This window comes from Botrytis cinerea, chromosome 9 (assembly GCF_000143535.2).
Source record: "Botrytis cinerea B05.10 chromosome 9, complete sequence".
Lineage (NCBI taxonomy): Eukaryota > Fungi > Ascomycota > Leotiomycetes > Helotiales > Sclerotiniaceae > Botrytis > Botrytis cinerea.
The window spans coordinates 1170642-1194193 of NC_037318.1; the positions used below are offsets into that span (position 1 = coordinate 1170642).

At 42.1% G+C, this 23552-nt stretch overlaps 6 protein-coding genes across 6 annotated transcripts; 2 read left to right on the plus strand and 4 right to left on the minus strand.

Annotated features, from left to right (window-relative positions):
- Window positions 1–216: 216 nt before the first annotated feature.
- Window positions 217–5159, minus strand: BCIN_09g03270 (hypothetical protein). The gene is made up of 6 exons (XM_024695043.1): window positions 4941–5159; window positions 3989–4855; window positions 3191–3934; window positions 1325–3138; window positions 972–1274; window positions 217–922 (listed from the first exon to the last, which is right to left on the minus strand). Exons 2-6 carry the CDS (start codon window positions 4630–4632, stop codon window positions 669–671), a joined length of 3759 nt encoding a protein of 1252 aa, XP_024550836.1. The 5' UTR covers window positions 4633–4855; window positions 4941–5159; the 3' UTR covers window positions 217–668.
- A 1037-nt stretch (window positions 5160–6196) lies between these two features.
- Window positions 6197–10259, plus strand: BCIN_09g03280 (hypothetical protein). The gene is made up of 5 exons (XM_024695044.1): window positions 6197–7630; window positions 7685–8578; window positions 8636–8708; window positions 8760–9510; window positions 9567–10259. Exons 1-5 carry the CDS (start codon window positions 6329–6331, stop codon window positions 9940–9942), a joined length of 3396 nt encoding a protein of 1131 aa, XP_024550837.1. The 5' UTR covers window positions 6197–6328; the 3' UTR covers window positions 9943–10259.
- A 381-nt stretch (window positions 10260–10640) lies between these two features.
- BCIN_09g03290 (hypothetical protein) lies at window positions 10641–12344 on the minus strand. Its single transcript, XM_024695045.1, has 3 exons — window positions 12055–12344; window positions 11932–12003; window positions 10641–11875 (listed from the first exon to the last, which is right to left on the minus strand). The coding sequence occupies exons 1-3, from the start codon at window positions 12109–12111 to the stop codon at window positions 10718–10720; spliced, it is 1287 nt and encodes a 428-aa protein (XP_024550838.1). The 5' UTR covers window positions 12112–12344; the 3' UTR covers window positions 10641–10717.
- Window positions 12345–13242: 898 nt separating this feature from the next.
- On the plus strand, window positions 13243–14415 carry BCIN_09g03300 (hypothetical protein). Its single transcript, XM_024695046.1, has one exon. The coding sequence runs from the start codon at window positions 13473–13475 to the stop codon at window positions 13905–13907; it is 435 nt and encodes a 144-aa protein (XP_024550839.1). The 5' UTR covers window positions 13243–13472; the 3' UTR covers window positions 13908–14415.
- An 831-nt stretch (window positions 14416–15246) lies between these two features.
- On the minus strand, window positions 15247–17190 carry BCIN_09g03310 (hypothetical protein). The gene is made up of 5 exons (XM_024695047.1): window positions 16956–17190; window positions 16757–16900; window positions 16655–16702; window positions 16294–16588; window positions 15247–16223 (listed from the first exon to the last, which is right to left on the minus strand). The coding sequence occupies exons 1-5, from the start codon at window positions 17031–17033 to the stop codon at window positions 15505–15507; spliced, it is 1284 nt and encodes a 427-aa protein (XP_024550840.1). The 5' UTR covers window positions 17034–17190; the 3' UTR covers window positions 15247–15504.
- An 805-nt stretch (window positions 17191–17995) lies between these two features.
- BCIN_09g03320 (hypothetical protein) lies at window positions 17996–19514 on the minus strand. The gene is made up of 2 exons (XM_001548514.2): window positions 19341–19514; window positions 17996–19130 (listed from the first exon to the last, which is right to left on the minus strand). The coding sequence occupies exons 1-2, from the start codon at window positions 19404–19406 to the stop codon at window positions 18168–18170; spliced, it is 1029 nt and encodes a 342-aa protein (XP_001548564.1). The 5' UTR covers window positions 19407–19514; the 3' UTR covers window positions 17996–18167.
- Between the last annotated feature and the right edge of the window lie 4038 nt (window positions 19515–23552).

Here is a 23552-nt window from a genome sequence, read left to right on the forward strand (position 1 = left end):
TTTTCACAACCATCTAGATATACATGCGATTCAACTACCGCACTTCTCATTCCCCTTCGATCAAAACATTTCAGCACCATCTACTCAACAAGCGAGCAGATATACTTTGTTCAGCAGGAAAGAATATCCGCAAGTCCCATCCAAGAATTTCACCATAATATATACCAGCTATAAAAATCACATCACCAAAAGTATCATCATAGAGACCCATCAACATGAATTAAAGAATTTCGGATTTCCTAAGTACACGAGTGAAAGAAACACATTCTCCCTATTCGAAAGTAAAAGAAAATCAACAATGTGCAACGTTCTCTCATCTCTCTTTGGTAATAAACTCGGACCGCCTTTTGACCTCCGTCTATCGTAGTTTCTACCCCTTTTCTTTTGTTGTGAAGAATATTAAGGTACTTTTTACAACTTCTTCATGCAACGCACCTCAATTATCCACCACTCTATGAAAATACCAAAGAAACTCACTATAATGAACATAGTATATCTACAAAAAAAGAGCAGGTATCATCCAAATACTCCCATGTGGTAAACCAGGATTTCGAGTGTGTCCAATCTTGAGTGAGGTGTAGAGAGATACATCCCCATACGTAAATGTCCAAATTGGGGGGTTTAACGAGACGAAATATCGAAAATTGGCGGATGCCGTGAGCTTAGGCTTAAGAAATAACGGTGTCTGTTATCATCGAATTTACTGTTCTCACCATCATTCTCTTCTTTTCTTCATCCATGACGAGAACTCCACGAACTTGCAAGACGGAATCTAAGGTCTCTACAACTTTATGAAAGCTGCTTGCCGCACCTCTTTCCTGCGTAATTCGTGCTACAGCGAGGTTTATCTTTCTGCCACGGTCCAGATGTTCGAAAACAGTCAATATCTCAGCGGCGAATGAGACCTCTTTTAAGTTTAGAACTATTTGATGTCAGTAAAATGTTGTAGAGAACTCACATGCAAGACTTACAGTTCTCTGAGCCAACTTTGCCAAAGACAATATTCCTTTGCTTGTCAACCTGAACATCTTTGATGCCATATCTTTTCCAGTCTTTGAGCACCTTGGCAACCTCTAATCTTGCTGTACGTCTCGAAACGGAGAAGCAGATAAATTTCGAAACAGGCTTCACGTGGAATAGCTTGGCTAGCCAGTTTTGTTGGGGCTCAATCTGACGTGCTTGCGTGGCCTGATGCATGCGGTTTTGGCGACTTTGTTGTCGAGAATCTGCAATAGAATCTTGAATACTCATATCCTCGTCGAACATATCATGTGCTGTCAACCTGTTAGTATCATAAACTTCAAACGATTAAAATTTTACTTACTAGCAACGGTCATGCCGGTTTTTGGTAGTTTCTTCTTGAACAACCTACCAAGAATGGATCCCTTCTTCTTTGTCGGTGGCAGTTGTAGAAAATCTTCTGGTTCCGACTTTCGACCACCACTCTTACTTGATGACTGTGACAACAGAGTTTCATTTCCCACAATCGATGAACTTCTAGATTCGCCTTCATCGCTAGCCTTGGAATTGCGCCTAAACCAACCTGATCGTTTCTTCACTATGGTTCCTGCATTGCTATCCTGAGCATATGGGTCATCCAGGTTGGAGCCCTCATCAATACGAGATAATTCTGGTCCAACATCTGCCTTGGAGCTAGCATGATATTGGTGGCGTAGTCCCTGTCCAGATGATTGGTTCTTGAGAGAATTGTCGAAAGATTCTGGCCCGGATTGCCCCTTTGTTTGACCGCCTTGTGAGCTTTTCTTCCTAATAGTAAGAGGTGCTGGAGCTTTGACAGGGCTAAAAGATGCTGCGGAAGCATTGACTACTCGGATTGTTTCTCTTTCGTTGAAAAATTTAGAGTTCTTTTTCAATGTGCGAGCTTCAGGAGCTGATGCGATACGATCAGATTCGGCTTTCCGGGGAGATAGTTCATCGCCATATGCCTCATTAATCGCAGGCAATGGCCGGGCATAATTTTTCTGTTTCGCTTCCGCAGGTGCAGAAACTGCGCGACGATCCTGGCGTGGAAGCAACGGGGATGTAGATGGAGGTAGTATTAGACGATCAATATGTGATACCATACGATCAATATATCCAGGGGAATCTTCACCAGATGCAATGCGAAGTGTAGCCTGCTTGCGTGCTTCTAACAATTCCCTTTTGACAGAATCCGATCTAGCAGGTGGTGGAGGTAGTGGTCGTGAGTCGAAAGATCCGTGTCTGAGTGTTTGGCTTTTTGCTGGCGCATTAAGTATGGGCGAAGGACCGCGAGAAGCCACGCTTGAAGTTCCTGAAAATCGAGATTTGTTCTGGGAATTAGTTGAAGAAGCGACTGATGTTCGGTTGAACGCTTCATCGCAGTCTTTGGCCAAGCTGCTGCTCAATTGACGGACGTCATCTTTCCATATCAGACTGCCCCGTCCGGATTTCTGTATGACGGTAGTAGTAACCTTTGTGCTTCCTACTTGTAGCTTTTTTGATCTGATGTAACGTGTTGAGCTAGAATGTTCAATTGCAGGTCGTAGAGAGGTTGTCTCATTAGCTCCTGTTGCTTGCTCTCCCACATAATCCAATGGACCATTCATAGACATAATCTTTTGACTACTCAATGATCGCCTCCTAATGTGTGAGAACTCTACACCACGTTTATGTCCAACTGTGGCACGGAAAGGAGCACTTCCTCGACTTCGAGTAGAGCTTGCAAGTGAACTACGAGAGGCATAAACTCGAGATACTGGCTTTTGTAACCTGCCCCGATCACTGGCAGACCTTGATGTTGACATTCGAGAGGGCTGACGGTACCGGCCATGTTCTTCGTTCCGAGGAGCATGGACAGTGACCTTGATCTGATCATCAGACCTGAGTGAATCAAGGTGCTGTGGTCTTGAAGCATTGAAAGGATCGTAAGTGTGCTCGGACCTGTTACTGACTACAGTAAATCTGGAAGCTTGTTGGCGATGATGACTGGTTCCTGTTTGTGGTGGAAAGTGACAGGTAGAATATGTCTTTGTCAGTGTCGAGGGTCTGATATGATGGTAGTCACTGCTGGAATAATTTAGGTCAGGCTCGTAGTCTTCAAGTTGAGAATCTCTATATCTCAATAGCAGAGTATAGAAGCGCTTCTGTTCGTTGGGTCTATCTTGTTATTAGTATATGTAATAGATGAAGAATCAACGAAATCACCCACTTTTCACTTAACAGTGTCTCGATGAGCTGTTCTTCGGAGTATGCATGCCACATAGACCATAGCTGCCTCAGTAAATCCTTGTCAATATCACTTCGGCGTAACACTGGCCGCACGCAGTCATTCAGACTAAGGGATGGGATGCTTTGGCCGCTACCTAGATTGTCCAAATAGTCATATTTTCTCACCACGGGGTGCTTCCAGATCTGATTAAGCGTAATTCTCTCTTTGGGACTCACTTGCAATATTCTGGAAATCAGATTTGCTGCTTCTTTAGTGAATTCTGGAGCCACTTCATACTCCCCTTTTTGGATTTTGCTGAGTAGTGGATTGAGACGTGCCCTATCATTACCGACGCCCTCAACATCAAATGGCAGTCGTCCACATAAGCTGGCATAGAGAATCACACCCATACTCCATATATCGACCTTATCTCCCCGATATTTGAATCCACCAATAAGTTCTGGTGCAGCATAATGCGGGCTTCCACAAGAAGTTCTTAATTTATGATCTGCACCTTGATGCAGCGCAGCCATTCCAAAATCTGCAACTTTTATATCTCCAGTGCTTGTAATTAGAATGTTTTCCGGTTTTAAATCTCGATGGCAGATATTGTATGAATGGCAGTACCCTAGAGCACTCAAAAGTTGTCGAAAATACTTCATTGCAGTCTCTTCGTCCAGCCTTCCGTTGTTTGCAATTTGGGCAAAAAGCTCGCCATTGTCAACATATTCAAGAACCAAATAGCTACTGACTGTTAGAGGCTACCTAGACTTGCTTTGAATTTAGAATATGACTTACATTTCAGTGCGGTTTTCCCAAATGTCGTAAATCTTCATGATATTTGGGTGTTGAATAAGCTTCATAATTGCCACTTCTCGCTCGATGCCTACAGGCATTCTTCGCACTCCATCGCTTTCATCATGTAGCGGATCCAAGCGTTCCAGGTTTGCAAGACTTCCCGCCTGGGACATTTGGGCATTTCTCTTTTGGACGATTTTGATAGCTGCCATTTGTTGTGTATTCCTGTTCTTTGCAAGGCGTACTCGTGCCGTTGCACCCTCGCCCAAAGTCTTACCCAGCTTCCAAGGACCAATGAATTTCTTGAGATTTTTACCATCAGAAGTAGCGGAAGATGCGGTCGAAATCTGTGAGCTTCTTTTTGAATCCGTCGCAGCTTCTTTTGATATAGCAGATAGCCTAGGGTTGACGACATTAGAGACAGGAGAGGGTATTCGAGCATTGTCAAGATATGAGTATTGTTCGCCTGGAGAAGCAGAAGCCTGGTTGTAAACGTGCAGCAAACCATCTTGTCGTAAACTGTCATGATTTGTTGATGTAGATTTCAATTGCAGTCTGGTGGCACTCGGTTGATTATTATTGACCCGTCGAGTTGCTTCTCCTAGAGGTCGTCGACTTGGCGGCCGCGCGTGTTGTGCACTCATTGTTATGACAATCGTCTGTATCTGATTGCAATCTTTTGAAATTCCCCGTGCCCACTTAAATGTTGATCAACCCTCCTGCTGTACTGCAGGACGTGGGATAATACTGTTCAAGTCCTATTCAACTACGGCACTGGAGAGTCCCAAAACGAAACTTAAAATGGCATAGTGGTGAAGAGACGAGTGCCGATGGTAACGAATGTGCCAAAATTGAAGCGCTCAACAGCTCTAGAAATTCATGGTTAGCCTTCCATCGTGGTCAAATCAAAATGCTTTGTCTTGAGTTTCAGGAGGAAAATTAGTAAACTCACCGAGTTACAAGATTGGATCTGCTTGAAAAGATGTTTGCGTTCGAAGGGCTTATCGTCTAAGAATTCAGATTGTATCGTGTCGATGGACAGAGAAGGAGCGAATCGAAGTGAAGGTTTGAATTAATATCGTATTAAAGAGAGTAAAATAGGAACTTGTTGAAGAAGTCTTCAAGTCGAAAAATAATACTCAAGAAAAATTGGGATTGCAAAATTGCAGTCACTATGGTGAAGTTTTGATTATGTTGATATTTTGTTTACACCCAAAATTCCCCGCAATTGCATGCCAACCAAAATCGAGAGAGGAATGCAAATATTAACCTTGGAAGGATGACCATTGGCTCGGCTACGATATTTTCTATATTAGAGTACTTTTGAGATTCCTTGACCTGGACTGTCATCTAACAATCATTCATTAGAAAGTGTATCAACTCAGATGGCATGATAGCAAAGCATCTAGAATTTCTAATCATCTAGACTACGGCGTTATTGAGGGTTCATTCTCAACTCATGGTCACATCCACAATGTGTACCTCGCACCTTAAGATAAACAAGACACTTGTATAATTTGAGACAACTGATTGTGAAATGAATATAAAACATAAGTAGATAGCTAAGTATACTGGTCTCGGTTCCAGATTATCTACCCTATGAATAATAAGACTCCAATAATCCCTCAATTCGATACAAAGCTGCCTTGCAATACATATACGTAGACGGCTATAGAATGCAGGAGAAAGGTCGCCCACCTTATCTCCTCGTCAACGCACATCTAGTTCTGTGAAACTGGGAACCTGTGATTGTTAGCAGTATTCGTTACAGAGAGCTAAGCAGTTGGCTTTGTGATATGTACAGACTTCTTGTTGCATGTATAGAGAAGGGGGGAAAGGGAGAGATGGCCCAGCCTACTGTTTTCTCTGTATCTCCCAGTTACTTCACTAAGAATGTACACGCAGGGCCATGATTCTTGAACACTATCTATTCCACATGATTAGACGGCTAGCTTTGTGGCCTGATGTATCATCTTATTCGTTCTCGTATCAAGTAAAGTCATGGTTTTGACAGGGGAGAGAGTAGAATTAGTTGAGAAATGTAAGAGAAGTTGAAGTGTTGTTGAGGTGAAGTTGGAAATGCGAAATCAGCTGATCAATTACAAATGGTGGGGTAATCTAGATACGCTACCCTTTACAGTACTAGCTCATTGATGCTTAACGCGAATTTCTGAAGTTTAACGCGTCTTACGCAAACTACGGTCCTTTGATTGAATTAGTTAATGCACTCCATTCATCATCCATCGGTACCCTGAAAATGTACAAGTTCAAGCACGTTGGCATATCTTTTCATAGGTCCGGTTGACTTTACAACGATTGCTTAGATCTCGAATCATTAACATGGCACCGCAAATGCCATCTCGTGTGCGTCGGTCGAGGGAGGAAGTCGATGGTGACGAAGGTTCACAAAATGCTATACCCACCCGACCTGCGAAACGATCACGTACCATACATTACGAATCCGAAGAAAGAACTCTTGAGCCCGATGCTTCTCCATCTTTGGGAGAAGAAGTTGACAGACAACATGTCGGAAGGGTTCCTACAATCGTATCCGAACGCGGCAAATTTGCCCCAGGCGCTATAGTTCGAGTTAAGCTCAATAATTTCGTTACCTATGAGAGCGCCGAATTCTTCCCTGGCTCAAATTTGAACATGGTAATCGGCCCAAATGGTACTGGTAAGAGCTCCGTGGTTTGCGCCCTCTGCTTGGGGTTGGGTTCTTCGCCAAAAAACCTTGGTCGGGCGGATAAAGTGGGAGAATTTGTCAAACATGGTTCACGGGATGCTTTCATTGAAATTGAACTTCAGAAGAGAAGCAACGAGCACGAAAACTATATCATCAAAACTCGAATTATCAAAGATGGAAATAGTTGCGAGTTCTGGATAAATAACAAGAAGACAAGCCACAAAAATGTTCTAGCTTTGGTCAAGGGATTCAGCATTCAAATTGATAATCTTTGTCAGTTCTTGCCGCAAGATAAAGTCTCCGAATTTGCAGCATTAACGCCCGTCGAACTTCTTCATCATACGCAAAGGGCAGTCGCTGCGCAAGAGATGCTGGACTGGCATGATGAACTTAAGAACTTGAGGAAAGAAGAGAAATCGAGACAAATGCAGCTTGAACAAGATAAGGAACAATTGATGAATCTTGAAAAACGACAGGCGGGGCTGCGGCCGGAAATGGAACGACTCGAAGAGCGGATTCAGATTGAGAAAGACTTGGAAAAACTAAAGAATAGTATACCTTTTGTAGAATACAGAGACGCACGTCTTCGATATCAGGAATGCAAGGAAGAGAAGATAGAAGCAACCAAGCGATTTCGTGCTTTGGAAAGCCAGGTCGAACCGACTTTGCGGTTCGTTAACGAAAAGGATTCTTTGGAGAAGGAGCTAGCCAAGATTGTGTCCAACCGCAGGAAGAACCTACAACATGCAGAAGCAGAGGCCGAAGGTCTCCTGACAAAAGTGGATGACTGGGACGAGAAGATTGGGGATTGTGATCGGAGAATCAAAGTTGTTCTAGAGGCTGAGGACAAACGCAAGAAAGATCTCGCAAAGGTCAAAAGGACCATAATTGACCTTGAAGCCCGCCTGCGAGAACCTGCAATAGAGTTCAATCCCACTGAATACAATCAAAACATCGTAAGTGCCCAATTCATTGACTCCTATATAGATCCTTACTGAATTATTACCTAGAGAGCAATCGAGCAGGAAATTAGAGCTATCAAAGCAACAATAACGGAGCTCGAACAAAGCAGAGAGGCGCTTAAAGTCAAAGGAAGAGACTTACGAGCTGAACAAGACAGAGCAAAGCAGGCTCTCGCTGACTTCGATAGTCAAGCTGGGAAACAGATTAATAAGATTGCACAGCATTCCAGAGATACTGCTACAGCCTGGAAGTGGGTTCAGGAAAACCAAGACAAGTTTGAGAAGGAAGTCTATGGCCCACCCTTGATAACATGCTCTGTGAAAGACCCAAGATATACCGATGCTGTTGACTCATTATTTCGTTCGAGCAACATGCTCACTATCACAGCACAAACCCAGTCTGATTACAAGCGATTAAACAATCAGTTCCATTCAGCGGAAATGAAGCTGGCGGAGGTCAGAATACAAACGAGCACCCAGACTCTCGCCGAGACTATTGGTCGGCCATTGGCTACTACAGCTCAACTGAATAGTGTTGGTCTTGATGGGTGGGCTATTGATTTTATTGATGCCCCGGAGCCAGTCCTCGCCATGCTGTGTAACGATATCAAGGCTCACAAGACGGCAGTTACCCTCCAAGATATCAGTGACGAACAATATGAAAAGATTATTCGTACTGGAATTCCATCCTTTCTGACAAAAACCACTTCGTATAGGATCACGACGCGAAGAGAATATGGTGCCACGTCAACCCAGACCTCCGGAATCAATAGAGCGAAATTTTTCGTTGATGGTGTTGTAGACACTTCAGGCCGACGTGTGATCGAAGAAAATCTTGCAGACCTCGACCGAAAATTCGAATCCCTGAAGAGGGAGGCTAAAGACATCACTGAAAAGATTGCACAGTATTCAAGTACCGCAAACCCAAAAAGGGATGAACTGGTAAGCCGTCAACGGTTCTCGTGTTAGCGCACATTACTAATGAGATTTTGAAACTAGGATGCGCTTATGAAAGAGAAACAACAAAAACAGAAAGCTTATGGTGAACAAAGAGCTCTTCCAGGATTACTTGGTGAGTGGTCAAGGCATAAATATACTTGAGCATATGCTGACATGGTAGCAGCTCGAGAGAAGGAGTCTTTGGAGAGATTGGAAACATCTAGCTCTGAATCTAGGGCGGAGATTCAAACAATTGTAAAAGAGCAAGACATTGCTGGTCTCAAAAAGGGAGAGCACGTGATGAAACATATCGAGCAAATCAACCAGATCATTGCTTGTTCCGAAGAACTTGACGAGGCCGAAATTCGACGTATTGAAGCAAGTTCAGATGTGCATGCTCTACGAGAGCGCAATAGTGATATTGTAGCAAACCTTGAAATGGAACGTACACGACTAGGGGAAATTGAAGCACAATCAAAACAAGCAACCCTGACTGCACGAGCCGCGCTGGAACGATGCAAAGATATCAGAAGAGGGGCTGAGGAGAGAGATGATCATGAATCTCTAGAGTACTTTTCCAGCATTTCCCCGGATAGGACCGTGGAAACTTTGCAGCAAGAGATCAACAGCGAGGAACATAAACTCGATTTCATTCAAGCTAACAATCCGAATGCTATTAGAGAGTATGAGAAGCGTCAGGTTGACATCGGCCGATTAAGCACTAGGATCGCTGGGACCGAGGGCGAACTTGGAGACGTTGCGCAGAAGGTCACTGAGATCATGACAAAATGGGAACCAAGACTTGATACACTTATTGAGCAGATTAGTCAAGCCTTTTCCCATAATTTCGAGCAGATTGGATGTGCTGGTGAGGTTAGTGTGTATAAAGAAGACGATTTTGAGAAATGGGCAATCGAGATTAAGGTCAAATTCAGGTACAGTCATGTTATTAAATCATCTCAGACATCCCAACATACTAACATCATAACAGAGAAAATGAAACCCTCCAGCTCCTTGATAAGCACCGTCAATCCGGAGGTGAACGCTCTGTTTCCACAATTTTCTATCTAATGTCATTGCAATCACTCGCTCGCTCTCCCTTCCGCGTCGTCGACGAAATCAACCAAGGAATGGATCCTCGCAACGAACGAATGGTCCACGGACGTATGGTTGAGATCGCATGTCAAGAACACGATAGCCAGTATTTTCTCATCACACCGAAATTACTGCATGATTTGAAATATCATCCCAGAATGAAGATTTTGGTCATTGTCAGTGGTGAACATATGCCAGACGACCAAAAGAATTTTAGTGTGAAACGCACGCTAGAGATTAGAAGACATATGAGGGGCGTTGCTGCTGCGTGAGTCTTGACTAATCGGATTGGAGTTCTGGGTAAGGTCATTGGTAATGAATCCTAGGGGCGGGGTTATGGTGTCCTGGTGTATAAAGCGGATCTTCTACATATTTTGTTGTGTTCTATAATGTTATGATACCCATGATACTGGGAATCTATGATTTGGGATGGCTCTGTATGACATGTATTTCAGTTAATGATGATGCCACCTGAGTTTGCACATAATTCAATGTAAACATTTCTTTCGTACAAGCTGAGATGGCTTATTTATGCAATCTAGTCTTTCTATCAGACCCAAAACCCCCAAAAAATTAATACATGGGTGCATTTTGATGTTTATCTCCATCTTTCTCTTCTTTTCTATCTTTTTGGTGTTTTCTCGGAACTCCCTCCGTCTCACATTAACACCATCTTCCCCGGCTTCGTTTCCAAGGTTTTCGAAGCGGGCTTTGTCTGTTTAAACACTTTTGAAATGCTTCTATTATTTTACATCATGTTCATATTCCACATGTCGTCTGTCTATTTGCAAGAAGGGAGAAGAGATCGTAAAACGGCTTTTATTGCCTATAATCGGGACGCTAGCAATCCTCCATCTTTAGAGACTCACAATTTTTTTTAATAAGCTACACTCAAGCAGTACAAAAGTACAAAATTTGTTTCCATGATTGAAAATCTTGTGGAATTATCCTAGAGGTTTCAGCAATGGGCTGTACATCCTATGAAGTACCAATTCAAACCCGAATTCGGCATATCTCCTCAGAGGAAGATAAAAGCTTTCCAAGAATCTATAACGCCAATTTTCCAAAATCTGTTTCACAATTGTCCGTCCCCGAACCTCGTACTGTTGCTATGGAATGTATTGAGAGCACCAGTTCACCAAGAATTCGATCATAATGCGTACGAAGCGTGTGTAAATCTTCAATCGAATCGTATACTACTACAATTGACTTCAGAACATTATTCAGTCCCTCCTCTTCATATTTGTTGTCCCACGAAGCTAGTATTTCAGCAATAGGTTGGTTTCTCATTAGTCTTCTCATTCCAGTATCGAATCCCTTGTCAATCCACGATCGAATGGCCATGGTCTCCTCTGCTGAACTACTGATTTTACACTCTGCCAAATGTGTGTTTAACTCTCTCAATAACGGTACCGTATCTATCCACGCTGTTTCCGGACTGCCAGATTTTACATCTGGCGAAGATGGAATAGGGTTCGATGTATTGGATTGTTCTTGTTCGTCGAATTTGCGTTTTTTGGGCGAGTGTGCGCCCTTGCTCTCCTGCAAGTTCAGGTTTTTGTTCTTCCTAAATGCTTTCTCGAGCTCGTCGTTCAATTCTTTCCGAACGGTTTCCCTGAGCGAACCAAGAGCTATTTCTTTCATATTATGGTATTTTTCCTTCTGATCCTCGCCCATTTTATGCTGGTCCGTTTTGTGATCCTCTATCTCGTCGTTTGTTATCTCCTCTTTAAATTTGCTCTCTCTCCTCCCATTCGCTCTCGATGCATCGGTCTCATTCGTTTCATTCTCGTCTATTTCATCCTCGCTCAGTTCGTCGTCGATCATCTCGACAGAGGCAAATTTTGCGTTCCTTGATGCTAACTCGGCTCTCGCTTTTCTCAATTCCTCTTGCAGTTCTGCTTCTTCGACTCTCAATTCTTCAGTTTCCGTATCTTCTATTTGAGAATCCATTTCTGTTATTGCGACTGATAATCGATCAAACCTCCGTCTTAATTTCATCACCTCCGCGCGATCAGCATTGTCCACTGCTAGTTCTATACGTTCTAGGATATCAATTTTAAGCTCGAGTCTAGCATCTCTGAGCTTATAGCCCATGCACTCATCCGAATCCCCAGCAGAGGTGTCAGGAGATGATACTTCACTTCCAAAGGTTTCTGCCACAGGACCAGTCCCTGCATAATAACAAGTGGGCGATATATAGATCTAGTCTTCGTGTTAGAGAAACACATTCTTCAGAATAAATCCTTGAAATAACATACCCATTCCGAATCTGCAGGTGTAAGGATTGGGATTATCGGAATGCTTAGATCAGGCTTCGTTGGCAGGTTTTTCTGAATCTTGCGTTGGCATAAAGGGATTGATCTAATACAAGCTTGACATACCTGCGCTTCTCGCAATCGATTTTCGTAGCCACGAGTGGCCATCTTCCGCCTCAGCATATCTATTAATGGACCTAAATCAATGTATGACTTGATATATCATTAACTCAAAGCCTCCAAGTAGTTGAATCCCCAGATCTGAATCACAGGCCTGGTCCGGATTCAACGAATCAGAATCATAAAATTGTTGGCTGGCACGCAATCATGTGCTAAGTTGATTGTGGATACTGTATTCTTATACCGTTTGGTAATTAATACTCAATATATTGATATTCAGAGTCGGATTGAGCTGCTTGAAGGATGTATATTTGTGGTGTAGTTGACGGAAAGCGCGGAGTTGAGGGGAACATATTGACGCTTTTGGCTAGCACTTCCCCCCGAAACTTCTGTACAAGAAATTTTTGACACAGAACAAGAAAGTGCAAGCATCGTGTAAAAAGTGTAAAGCTTACTAAGATGATAGGATGGGGCTCCAGTGACCTTGTAGAAAGCATACTTGGGCACCGCTCTTTGTTACTTCGATGTGTGACTTCGCCCAAAATAATTGACCCTGAAGATTTCTGCATCCATTCTGTGGGACGATTTCTATTCACTTATATGAACATGCCTGTAGATTCGGGTGGAGTAAGCCCCGAGGCCAAAGGAGCAACGATAAATGCAAACTTCTAGTTCATTTTGCAATGGATATCTCAATCATTCAATCTCCCTAGCATCTAGATTTAGAAATTCAAAGTTTCGGAGTTGTTGGCTTCTAGTTTGAATCATCAATATTCATCTAGGCCCAAACTAAGTCTACCAAGATTCAAAACGCAGCACTGGACATCAAGATGAATGAAATATCCATCTTGGCCAGAAACATAACATGGAGAAGAGGCGAATAGAGTGGATACCCCCCGTCGGGAAAAGGAGAGTTTTTAGAGACGAGAAAAATACTTGTGTTGTGACAAGAGGTTGTGAATGGTTCTCAATGCTGAAATATTGTAAAAGCATGGGAAGACTGATTGTGGCCATGGAAAATTCTCAATCCATTCGATTGAAGGTCACGAGGGAAAGATTTTTGCCGAAGAAACTCTGAATAAGCCGTTGTACTTGCTAACTTGTACGTACCATAATCCGAACGATACAGGTGTGGCTAGGCAATATGAGTGACATTGGAAAAGAAGAGGAACCAAATGACTGAGCCGAACATGTGAAAACCCCAATCTCATTATACTTATAATACCTGCAAAAGCGGAAGGAACATCGAATTGACAGAACCTTCCTCGTAAGAAACCTTCATGCGCCTGCTAATATCAATCCGTAAATGTTGAATGATATCAAATTTGACTAAAGCCATACGACCCATGGATCACAGTTCTCAAACACCTATGTCCCAATTTATCCCAATTCCGACATACAATTGCTAGAAATATTAACAAACAATGAAGACATCCAATGAAGCAGAGAAGACTTTCCGCTACTTTCCCGACCTGTTTCCCGAATTACGATCTAAAATTTGGCGTTATACTCCTGCTCTTTTCCCTCGAATCATTGAAGTCAGACCACGCACGACTCCGACCGAAGCTTGGGATCCCCTCACCACCAAACATCATGTTAGAGTAACTGCACCTATTGCCCTCCTACAAATCAATCACGAAGCTCGAGAATTGTTGATGCCACTCTATACCCTTCTTAGCTCAGACGTTACCCTTACCCAGATCCCCAATCATCACTTAGCTTCTCCAAATCCTCACGAGAAGCCCCCCATGGTCAATCTCGACGGACACTATATATTTCAGCATAGCTTGGGGTACTACCGAAGAAGTCCCATATCTCTCGTTCATACAGCGATTGTTCCAAAACTTCGATCAAGATAAACAACGAGTGCGAAGACTGGCGGTGGATAATTCCTCGAGGTTATCGAACTTGATAGACTATCCATTCAATTTGAGATACTTTGATGATATCTGGGGCGCCTCGGAATCCTGTTCATTAAATATGAACTCAGCTCTCTTGGAGTTCAAGAATTTGGACGAATTGGTTATAGTCGTTGAGCGTACTCACTTGAGGGCTGATGTGGTGTTGGTTTGCTTTGTGAATCTAGGTAACGCCAGCATTGGAAGGGGAGAGGAGTATATCGACATCCTACGTGCACTAGGAACCGAAGGGTGGAAAATACCCCAAATAAGTATTTGTACAACACATGTTGTGCCAGTGAACAATAGAAAGATGGAGTCACAGAGAGCTTATTTGGAGAGGGTATATGGAAAGGCTTTTGTTTCACTCCTTACTAGAGAATAATGTAATTAGCAAAACAGAGTGTCGAGAATAGATAAAATGGAAGATCCTTGCATCCGGCTTAATTGTTGAACCGATACTATCCGACGCTGAATTGTGCCTTTGGTCCGATTGCCCGCAACTCATATATATATTGATTTAAAGCATGTATCTTCAACAACTTGCCTTAATGGTAAAATGACCAGTTCGAGTTCACTCGAATATCACTCTCGGTCGTCTAGTTGGTTTATGACGTCAGACTGTAATTGTTCATTGTAATCTGGATGTCGCGTGTTCGACTCACGCCTGAGAGAATCACCTTTTTTGCTCTTCTTTGGTGGTGTCCTTAATTTTTTTGGTGTTTGCTTATTGCTTTTGCTGTGAGCGATGTGGCGGAGATGGGGGTGGATATGGATGGTGGAGCTGAGATGGAGACGTGCTGTACCTAGGTAAGAATAGCCGAATGATGTGGATGGGGTTTGTCTCTTTGTCTTTTGGTTTATTGTTTGAATTCAAAACATTCGAAGTCATCTCTAGTCAGTCTCATCTGGCTTTTCTGAAATAATCGGTCAGGTATTCCAACGATGCAGCCATACTGCCATCTATGTTTTGGTGGAGGCTCAGGATAGAGTCAGTATTGACGAGTATCATTACCTATAAATTCTTGGTGCATACCGTATTGACGGTCCCGCCCCTATTGCTTGTTGACTTGCCGTGCTCATATTGATTTGTTGATACAAGACATGAGATATGAGGTAGGCTTTCGTATTGAGAATTCGCTTGCTTATAACTTGCTTAGGAGCATTGGTGGGAGATGACACTGGCGTGCTGTTTTATCTTATATTCTTTTCGAACATACATTTGCAACTAAAACTTCATAAATTGTATCACTGGTAGTCGTGTGTAGGATGTGTGGCTCATACATGTGGCTCATTAGCTTGTCAATATTCACAACACAAGTAGGTATTGATTGATTGATTGTTCGATCTACTCATCAATTGTACTTATGTGGAAACCAATGGATGGATAAAGCACAATCATCAATTTCAAGCTCTATCGAACCTTAGATGCCTCGTTCAAGGATATTCAATTTTCAAACCCCCCAATACTTTCTAGTGTGTAAAACACGAGTATCTGAGAAACTATCTTGTCTCCCAGATCCTAACGAACCGACGCGTCGACGCCACGATAGTCCTCTTAAGACCTATCAACGTTATGCATCTCCTTGTCAAATTTGCAGCCTTTGCCAATTTTTGTACATGCCTTTTCAAGACATTGGTGCCCATATAAACACTTTTCATCCTTGCAATTTAACTTGGAGGGACATGGTTTGGAGCGTGAGATGAATCGTCGAGCATCAATCTCTTTCCTGCCAAGTCTTTTTCCATGCAAGAAGCTACACTTCTTATACGGACATTCCCCAAAAATATGAAACACGTTGCAGTGTTTTGTGTTTCTCATCACAGTAATGAGTGCTGAAGGCGGGGAAATGATAGCATCAAGACGCTGTCCTTTGCGATTCCGAAGTACTGCATACTTACTTCGTACCGGAACAGCCACTGAAGAATCGCTACTTCCCTCCATACTTACAACATCTAAACTGGAATTACTCAGCACCGTTTCAGCATAGCTGGACGTGTCTGGAGTGGAACTTCTGGGGGGTGTCGTTGGTAATGACACCTGCCGGCCTGATAACTTTGTGTTTCTGAACACACCCGGGAAGCGGGCAACGAGAAACTTTTCCTTCATTATGGCCAATTCTTTAGCAAATGGAGGCCCTTCAAGCAAAATGATTCGATTGCTCTTTGCAGTATTTCCTACATATGGCTGGAGAATTCGCGCATAGCCATTATCTGCTGAACCACCAAAGATGACCGCTCGACATTGGACGTCCGCCATATCGTGCGTGAAACATTCTGCGACGAGTGTCAGTAACGAATGTTCCCTTCCAACAGATTTCATATTCCATAAATTCAGGAGAAGTACCTTTCAGTTTCGAATCCGCACACTCCTTCCCATCACCCGCATCCACAAAATCGCACATGGGGTGTCCCATATTGAAACCGCGAACAAACATGTCAAAATCATCTGCATTGCCTATAATTTTATTGTGACTGTAGGCCGATGCCAAGCCTTTCTTATTTGCATACACTCGAATGCGGACTGAAATCTGACTTGGTAACTCAAGCTCCGTTGAAAGATACTCGCACACTTTTTCCCTTAGGCGATGGACGGTCTCTAGCCCTCCTTGCTGAGAAGATTTGATGAGATCATCGCAAAACTTTCAATATTTAGTGACTGGTAGAGTACGAATTTGATGGTTGAGAAAAGTTGCATCTGTACATACCGTCATGCAATCACCATCAATCAAAACCGACACATAACTATTGGAATCCTTCGAGCATTGTCAATAACGATGTTCCCTAGAGCAATCATGAGGCAAACATACAATTCTTTCTTCGATTCTCGCAAGATTCACCTGAACATCGGAGAGTTTCAGCTGGTACAGTTTCGCAGTATCCTGTTCTCTCTCAAGATGTAACTTCGTCTCCGTCAGACCACTTTCTAACTCGTTGATGCGGGCAAACAATTTCTACCAACAAAATCGTCCGTTAGCAATGTGCGGGGTAGAAAGACGAACGACTAACCCCAATGAGTTGATCCTTTCCCTCTTCAACCTCTTTCAACTTATGGAACTGCTCCTGAAATACTTCAAGAGAAACCATGGCTAACCTTCACAGCCCAACACATTAAACAGACAACTTTCACACTTTCATAAATACTTGATCGTAAAAATTCAAAACAAGTATTTAAGCAGAATCGCAGAGGCGCGGACTGAGCACCTTCGCTTTACATGTCATGTGAAAGATATGCAATACTACCCTAAAGTTAGTTCGATGTTGTTACCAAAGAAGCCCTGCAGAAAGCCTTACTAAATATCGATTTGGATGTTCATGCATATGCTTCGCCAATAGATCACATCATCGTGTGAGTGCACATTATGATGGCAGCTTCTGCGTGGACAATGACGGCTCTTGCCTTCATCTACGAAAATCTAAACCAATCGCATCTCGTGATTTATATGTGGAGTGTTTCAAGGGTCTATGGCCAGGACTTTTCGCTTCATTTGTATCGACTGTTATGGGTTCGACACAGCCCTGCGCGCGCCTATAACCCTGTAGATAAGTACCATTCTCACCTCGTAACTCCCAGGTTTCAGCAGTCTCTTCAATTCTAGTATATTCTTGACTTGACTTTCGTCGCGACGACTAGAGTTAGGACTTCCCGAGTACTTATCATTCTGCACCTCTCCATCAACACTACTTTGGGGTCGGTATGTATACTTGTGTTATCTTTCCTTGAATTATTCCTCCGTCATTCAACTCCGGGGGTTTAAATGGGCCATTGAGAACATGGCTAGTAAGTAAAGGGATCTGATCATTCTTTACTCAGCATAATGTCTGCGCAGAGCTGTAGGTATGCTGTGCCAGTCAATCTGCATTATAACGCTTTTCATACAAGACTATGAGGCATTGCAGTTATAACTGGGTTTTTCGCGGGATTTGAACGATCAAATTTTTGTCTTTGTTCTTTCGATTCACACGGCCACTCTTCTTCAATTTGCTTCGTTTTCTTCATCCTTCTTCACGTACCAGCTCCCAGACAGTCAGTATTCATAAATCTTTGTTGTACAATTTCCTAGATTCAATTAGATCAAGTTACATTACGCCTATGTGAGATCACCACCCGCTATATGTAGTATCATATCCACACAAAAATTACAAAGCAAGTCCCAGCAAATATATTGAACAAATCTTCCAACTCCAGAGCATCCAGAACCTCGTATGTCTTGCTCTAGATTATTCCTGATTTTCTCCATCCTCCTTGGTTCCAAATTGTGAGAAAGCATGGGATTCCTTCTCTTTCTCAGCTTTCTTCTCCTCAGCTTCCTTTTTGAGATCTCCATGTCCGCCGTATTGATGAAATTCTTTGTCGTGCTTTATTTTTGCTGCAATTTCCTGTACTTCCTTCTCCTTTGGAGAAAGTTGCTTTGCCGGTGCGGGTTGGCCAAAATTCCAGTGAAAAATTTGGATCCACACTCTCTTTTCAGCAGGCTTTTGCTCTTTCTTGATCTCCATTTCATCTGAAGTGAAATTCTGGATGTCCTGGGCCTCCGCCGTTCTCTTTTTGACTGCCACGGTGTTCAAATCATACGCTTGTCCAGCTAAACAAACAGTTCCTTCAGCCATGTTTTGAACAGCACTCCAGCCTCCGCTGGCACATTGCTGGAACGATGTTCCAGAAATGCAGTTGAACATGCCTTCGGTAGTGCAAGTTCCCTCCTCTGTACCCTTGAACTCAATGATATCATCAGCTTCGAATCGGATAGTATGTTTCTTGTTTTTGTTCTCATCTGACTTGTTCTCATGATCCTCTTGGCTTGCAGATTTGGAAGCAGTAACTTCAGGTTCGATGGCATTTGATTCAACTTTAGAAGTGATTACTTCTGGCAAGATGGCATTTGCATCAGTTGGAGAAATTAAAACATCATAGTGGAGAACGTTGGGTTCAGATTGGTTATAGGCAGTTCCACAATGATCATTGCAGAGGCCAGTAACAAATTCTCCCATCATTCCCTCTGGAGTCATGCCATGTCCAGCCCCGCCAGCTTCGAAAAATTCCCTTGGTGGACATTTGTCACAAAAATCTTTCAAGGGTCTGAATCGCGTTTTGAATGGACGGATAATCGGCAACTTTGGAAAACCACGTTCTTCAATCTTGGATTCTTTGTCGGAAAGACCACATGTGTCGCAGCGTTTTTCCTACGATTTGTTAACTAAAGTTCACTCGGTTGATTCAAGAGTCTAATGGTCTGGAGCATAGGACTAGTAAACAATAAGAAGCTTTTAATGGCCGAAACAAACTTGGTGCCTCAAGTGACTTGAATGGCTCAATCAGGTTCGGATGTTGAATGCCTTTGATTGTTTGGCTGCAATTGAATCTATCTACAAGAAGTTTGAAGTATAACTTACGGTTGGTACACCTTGTACTAAGGTGGAGGCCAAGATGGCAGTGATGGCAGCTTTTGGGAAATACATGCTGATTTCTTACTATAGTTGATGGTAAAGTATTATTGTATGTTAGACTGTTGTTGTGTGGTAAGATCGTATGCAATGTCTTTCTCAGTGTTCGGTATTTGGTGTTTCAAAGGAAGCAGGAGAAGCGGGGAATTTCAAAAGACTTATATAGTAATTCAGAATTCGGGCCAGCTGTTATTTAGAGCTACTAGATAGTAGAGTTTCATTAGTTTGGAGAAATTTTTCGCCCTTCTAAGAACTATTAGATGTGATTTACCTAGTTTGGTAGAGAATCTTGGTATTATGCACAACATTTAGTCTAAAACAAGGTAACAGATGACGATCTCGCACTTGTTCATGATTTACTAAGTGGTGACTTAACTATTACGTGCTTGGAGATCTTGGATTGGTTACATTGGGGCCAAGTGACTTATTTGGTGTAAGTAGTGGTGAACCAAAGTCCTCCGGTCTTTCTTGATGCGGGGCCCTTCATCGAAGCAAGGTTCAGCATCCATCGTCACTTTCAGAGTCCAAGATGAGTAATAGTTACAATTAATACATAATAAGCTTTTTAACTTCAAGGATTTCAATCGCAGTGGTCGATTTCAAACATCATGTCTGTACTGATGCATTCTCTGTGTTCCGAAGTTGTAAGAACTCGGGTATTGTGTCAACCGAGAACATTACGCACCTCTAATAATATCTATCTTCTTCAATGGTAGTATATGTGTAAAAACTTGGAAATACAGAAATGACTTATCTGTCCTTCAAGAACGAAAATTCGAATTCAATACTGCTCATTTGATTCCTATCTTTTGGTCAGATTGCTGAAATTTTAGCCTAGCTTCGTTGCTAGTCACTAGCACATCTTACTCAATTCCCACAAATCACAATTTACGAAAACTGACTGAACAAGAGACATTTCATATACCTGTCAGTCATTGGAAGAATCAAACTTTTAATTTCAGAACAAGATGTCATCATGGAGATGAACCTCAATCTCTTGTGGACCCTCTCGTCTTTTTCCGAAAAAAATCCCCCATTACTTTTCATCCAACCTCCCCCAAGATCTTTCCAAACTCAAAGACAAACATGGACATTACGAAATTCCCATACCCCGCATACCACAATTGCAGAGCCTCATCCACATAGATCTCCACAGTAACGATCAATTACTGTTTCGCCACCCACTAGTACGTTGATAGCTCGACAAAGTCCACAAATTAAACATTCTTTACCATGAAGATCTATGACTTAACGTGCTAACTCACTTCACTAGAATTTAAAGTGTTGAACGCCGTTGCCATAATGTCATTTCGTCATTTCTTCGTGGGCTTTTGGAATGATCTAGATACCTCTTGGAGGAGAGAATACATTTTGTTACTTGGATTCACTGAATGAGTGTAATCATCTGTTTTGACTGTGCGAGATAACTATATGTCTGTGATTAGGGTACGATACAATTCATGCAGTTAGTAGATTGAAATGCTTTATTTAAGCAGCTCTATAAAAACTCCGATTAGAATAGGAACTGGTTAAATTAGCGCGAAGCTTGAAGAAGTTCTTCTTCCCGTGTGCCGCCAATCTTGTTCACGGTGTATCAAGATAACGCTCGATGTTTTCTGGGCACAACAATCTGTAATTCAAGACTCGAATCATCTAGTCTATATTTTTGGTTGCCGTATGTATACACCAGGCATGTATTCAGTAGCAATTTCCTCTTCTCGAAAGATTATACAAAAATGATTGAGATATTTCAGTACGATACCCCGTATCTCCTATCTCCACACGAATTTTCTTTTGTACCTTGATAAGATCGGAAAGAATCCCTCTATGCTTCTGAGACCCGACCCTATGTTCAGGCAATTCTTTACCTTTTGTCATCATACGTCTAGATTTAGTTGTCGAGAACCCGGTGAAAATGTTTGATCGATTGTACACCACATCCGTCATTTACATGACATGACGTGTGAAAACGAGCGAACCCAAAATGACGATTCCAATTCCCACTTTCCTCCCGTCATTACCTCACAAGCCGAGATCCCAACGTCCGGCGAAACCTACTCGCTTCAAATTCCCCTCTCCTCGTCAAATAATTCCGCTTTTGAAACCATGACCCGCTGAACCTAGTAGGTGGACTCTCGTTCCATATGATGATTCGAACCCTTCTACATTATATCATACCCCGTGATCTGAGAATTGAAAGTGTCTTTTGATGCATATCTACAAATCGCCCCCTTCTCGATTTCCTCTTTGGGAACGCTAGTTGGGGATTCACTACCCATGGTATGTATGCATAGGTGTGGATTTTGAGGGTTTGTTTGCATGTGTGACTTGTTTGATCTTGTTGATTTATTGGATTGATTGGATTTGTCTCCTATTGATAGGTCGTTGATATTACATGTAGCTCTTTTGTGAGGAAGTATTTGGTGGTGTACTTGTGAAGACATTTTTTGTTCCCTGCTGAAGTTTTGTTCCTGCTGTTTACTACCTACTTGTCTGTATATCGTGAACTACAATGACAGAATGGACATATTGAGTTGAACCACGATAAAAAAAATAAACATCTTGAGTTAATCAGTCGCTACATACACCTTCCCTCAAAAATCATTCCTCAACCCCAGCCTCCTCCCCCCAAAAAAGGCTTCAATCCTTTCCATCACTCTTCAATTCTCCTTGAAATTGTCAGCGTTTACTATACATCTCCAAACCCACCCCAATTAATTACCCAGCCACTCTGCATATAGCAAGACCATAATCAAAAAAGCATCGAGCCTTTTCCTCTCTCTATAGCATACCCCGCGCCTTTCACCATTTGATGCACATCTACAAATCGCCCCCTTCTCGATTTCCTCTTTGAGAACACTAGTGTGGAAACGCACTACCTAGGAGGATTCAGTTTTTGTACTCTGTAATCTTCACTTCTTTGTCGAATCTTGTATTATTCATTCCTCCCAAATCTAATCTAATTCCAAAATCAAATATGTGTATATAACTTACTCGAACACAAGATTTCCATTCTCATCCCCAGAACTCCTTGTTGAGTCTCTGCTTTAAGACTTCAAGTTTTCTATCGTGAGTACATATGGGCGTTCTTATATCACTGAAGTCTAGATATTATCCCTTTCCTCAATTTTCTACTTTATTCGCATACCTATCTATACATATCCCATACCATACACAAAAATCACTCCGAAACGAAAAAGAAACTCGCAAACCTCCCACTGACTCACTCACTCACTCATTCAACTCACCTACCCCAACCCCCCATCTATTAAAACACGCAAGCAAAAAATCCACCAGTACTTCGACTTCTACCCACCCATCTTATTTATGACACACACATCCATCTCCACATATCAAACAACTCCCTCCCTCCCTCCCTCCCTCCCCACTCACTCACTATCTTTCACGGAATACATCATAGAATTTACATCTTCACTAATCTCTAAGGTTATAATTTTACATTTTATTTTATCCTCTTATCTCCTCCCTCTGCATGTAGAATTTGCGTTATTATAGATCTGTTAAGATGGAGATAAATCGTATTTGATCTTTTCTATCTTAAATATATATAGAGAGAGAGAGAGAGAGGATAAAGACTCATTTTTCCTTTTAGAAATCTCATTACATTCCTCTCTGATGCTCTCTCCATCGAAATACCACCGGGTACGAAAAATAAATAAAACAAAACAATACACACAAACAAACAAAAGAAACCCCAAACATCTCCTTCCAATCTCCCTCTCTCCATCTCTCCATCTCCATAAACCCCCCCCCCTTCCAACTTCCCATCCCTATTCTCCAACATCCAACTCCAAATTTCCTATTTCCCATAAACTTTCCCCCTCCCCTCCCTCCTCCTCGTGTAAAAAAAAAAAAAAAAAAAATACAAAACACATAATATTAATATTAATCTGGTAATTCAAAAGAGTTATACATATGAACTATCTTATGTAACGATATAATAATGAGTATGCATCTCATCTCATCTCATTCAAACTCATAAATCTACTCATCTATTCACCTACCTACCTACCCACCCACCCACCTATTTCTTTGGCGAAGATCTTCTGTTTTTTTATTGTTTTTTTTTTTAAAAAAAAAAGTAAATGATGGCTTTGGTATAGGATAGAGAGATATATATGTATATGTATATAAATCACC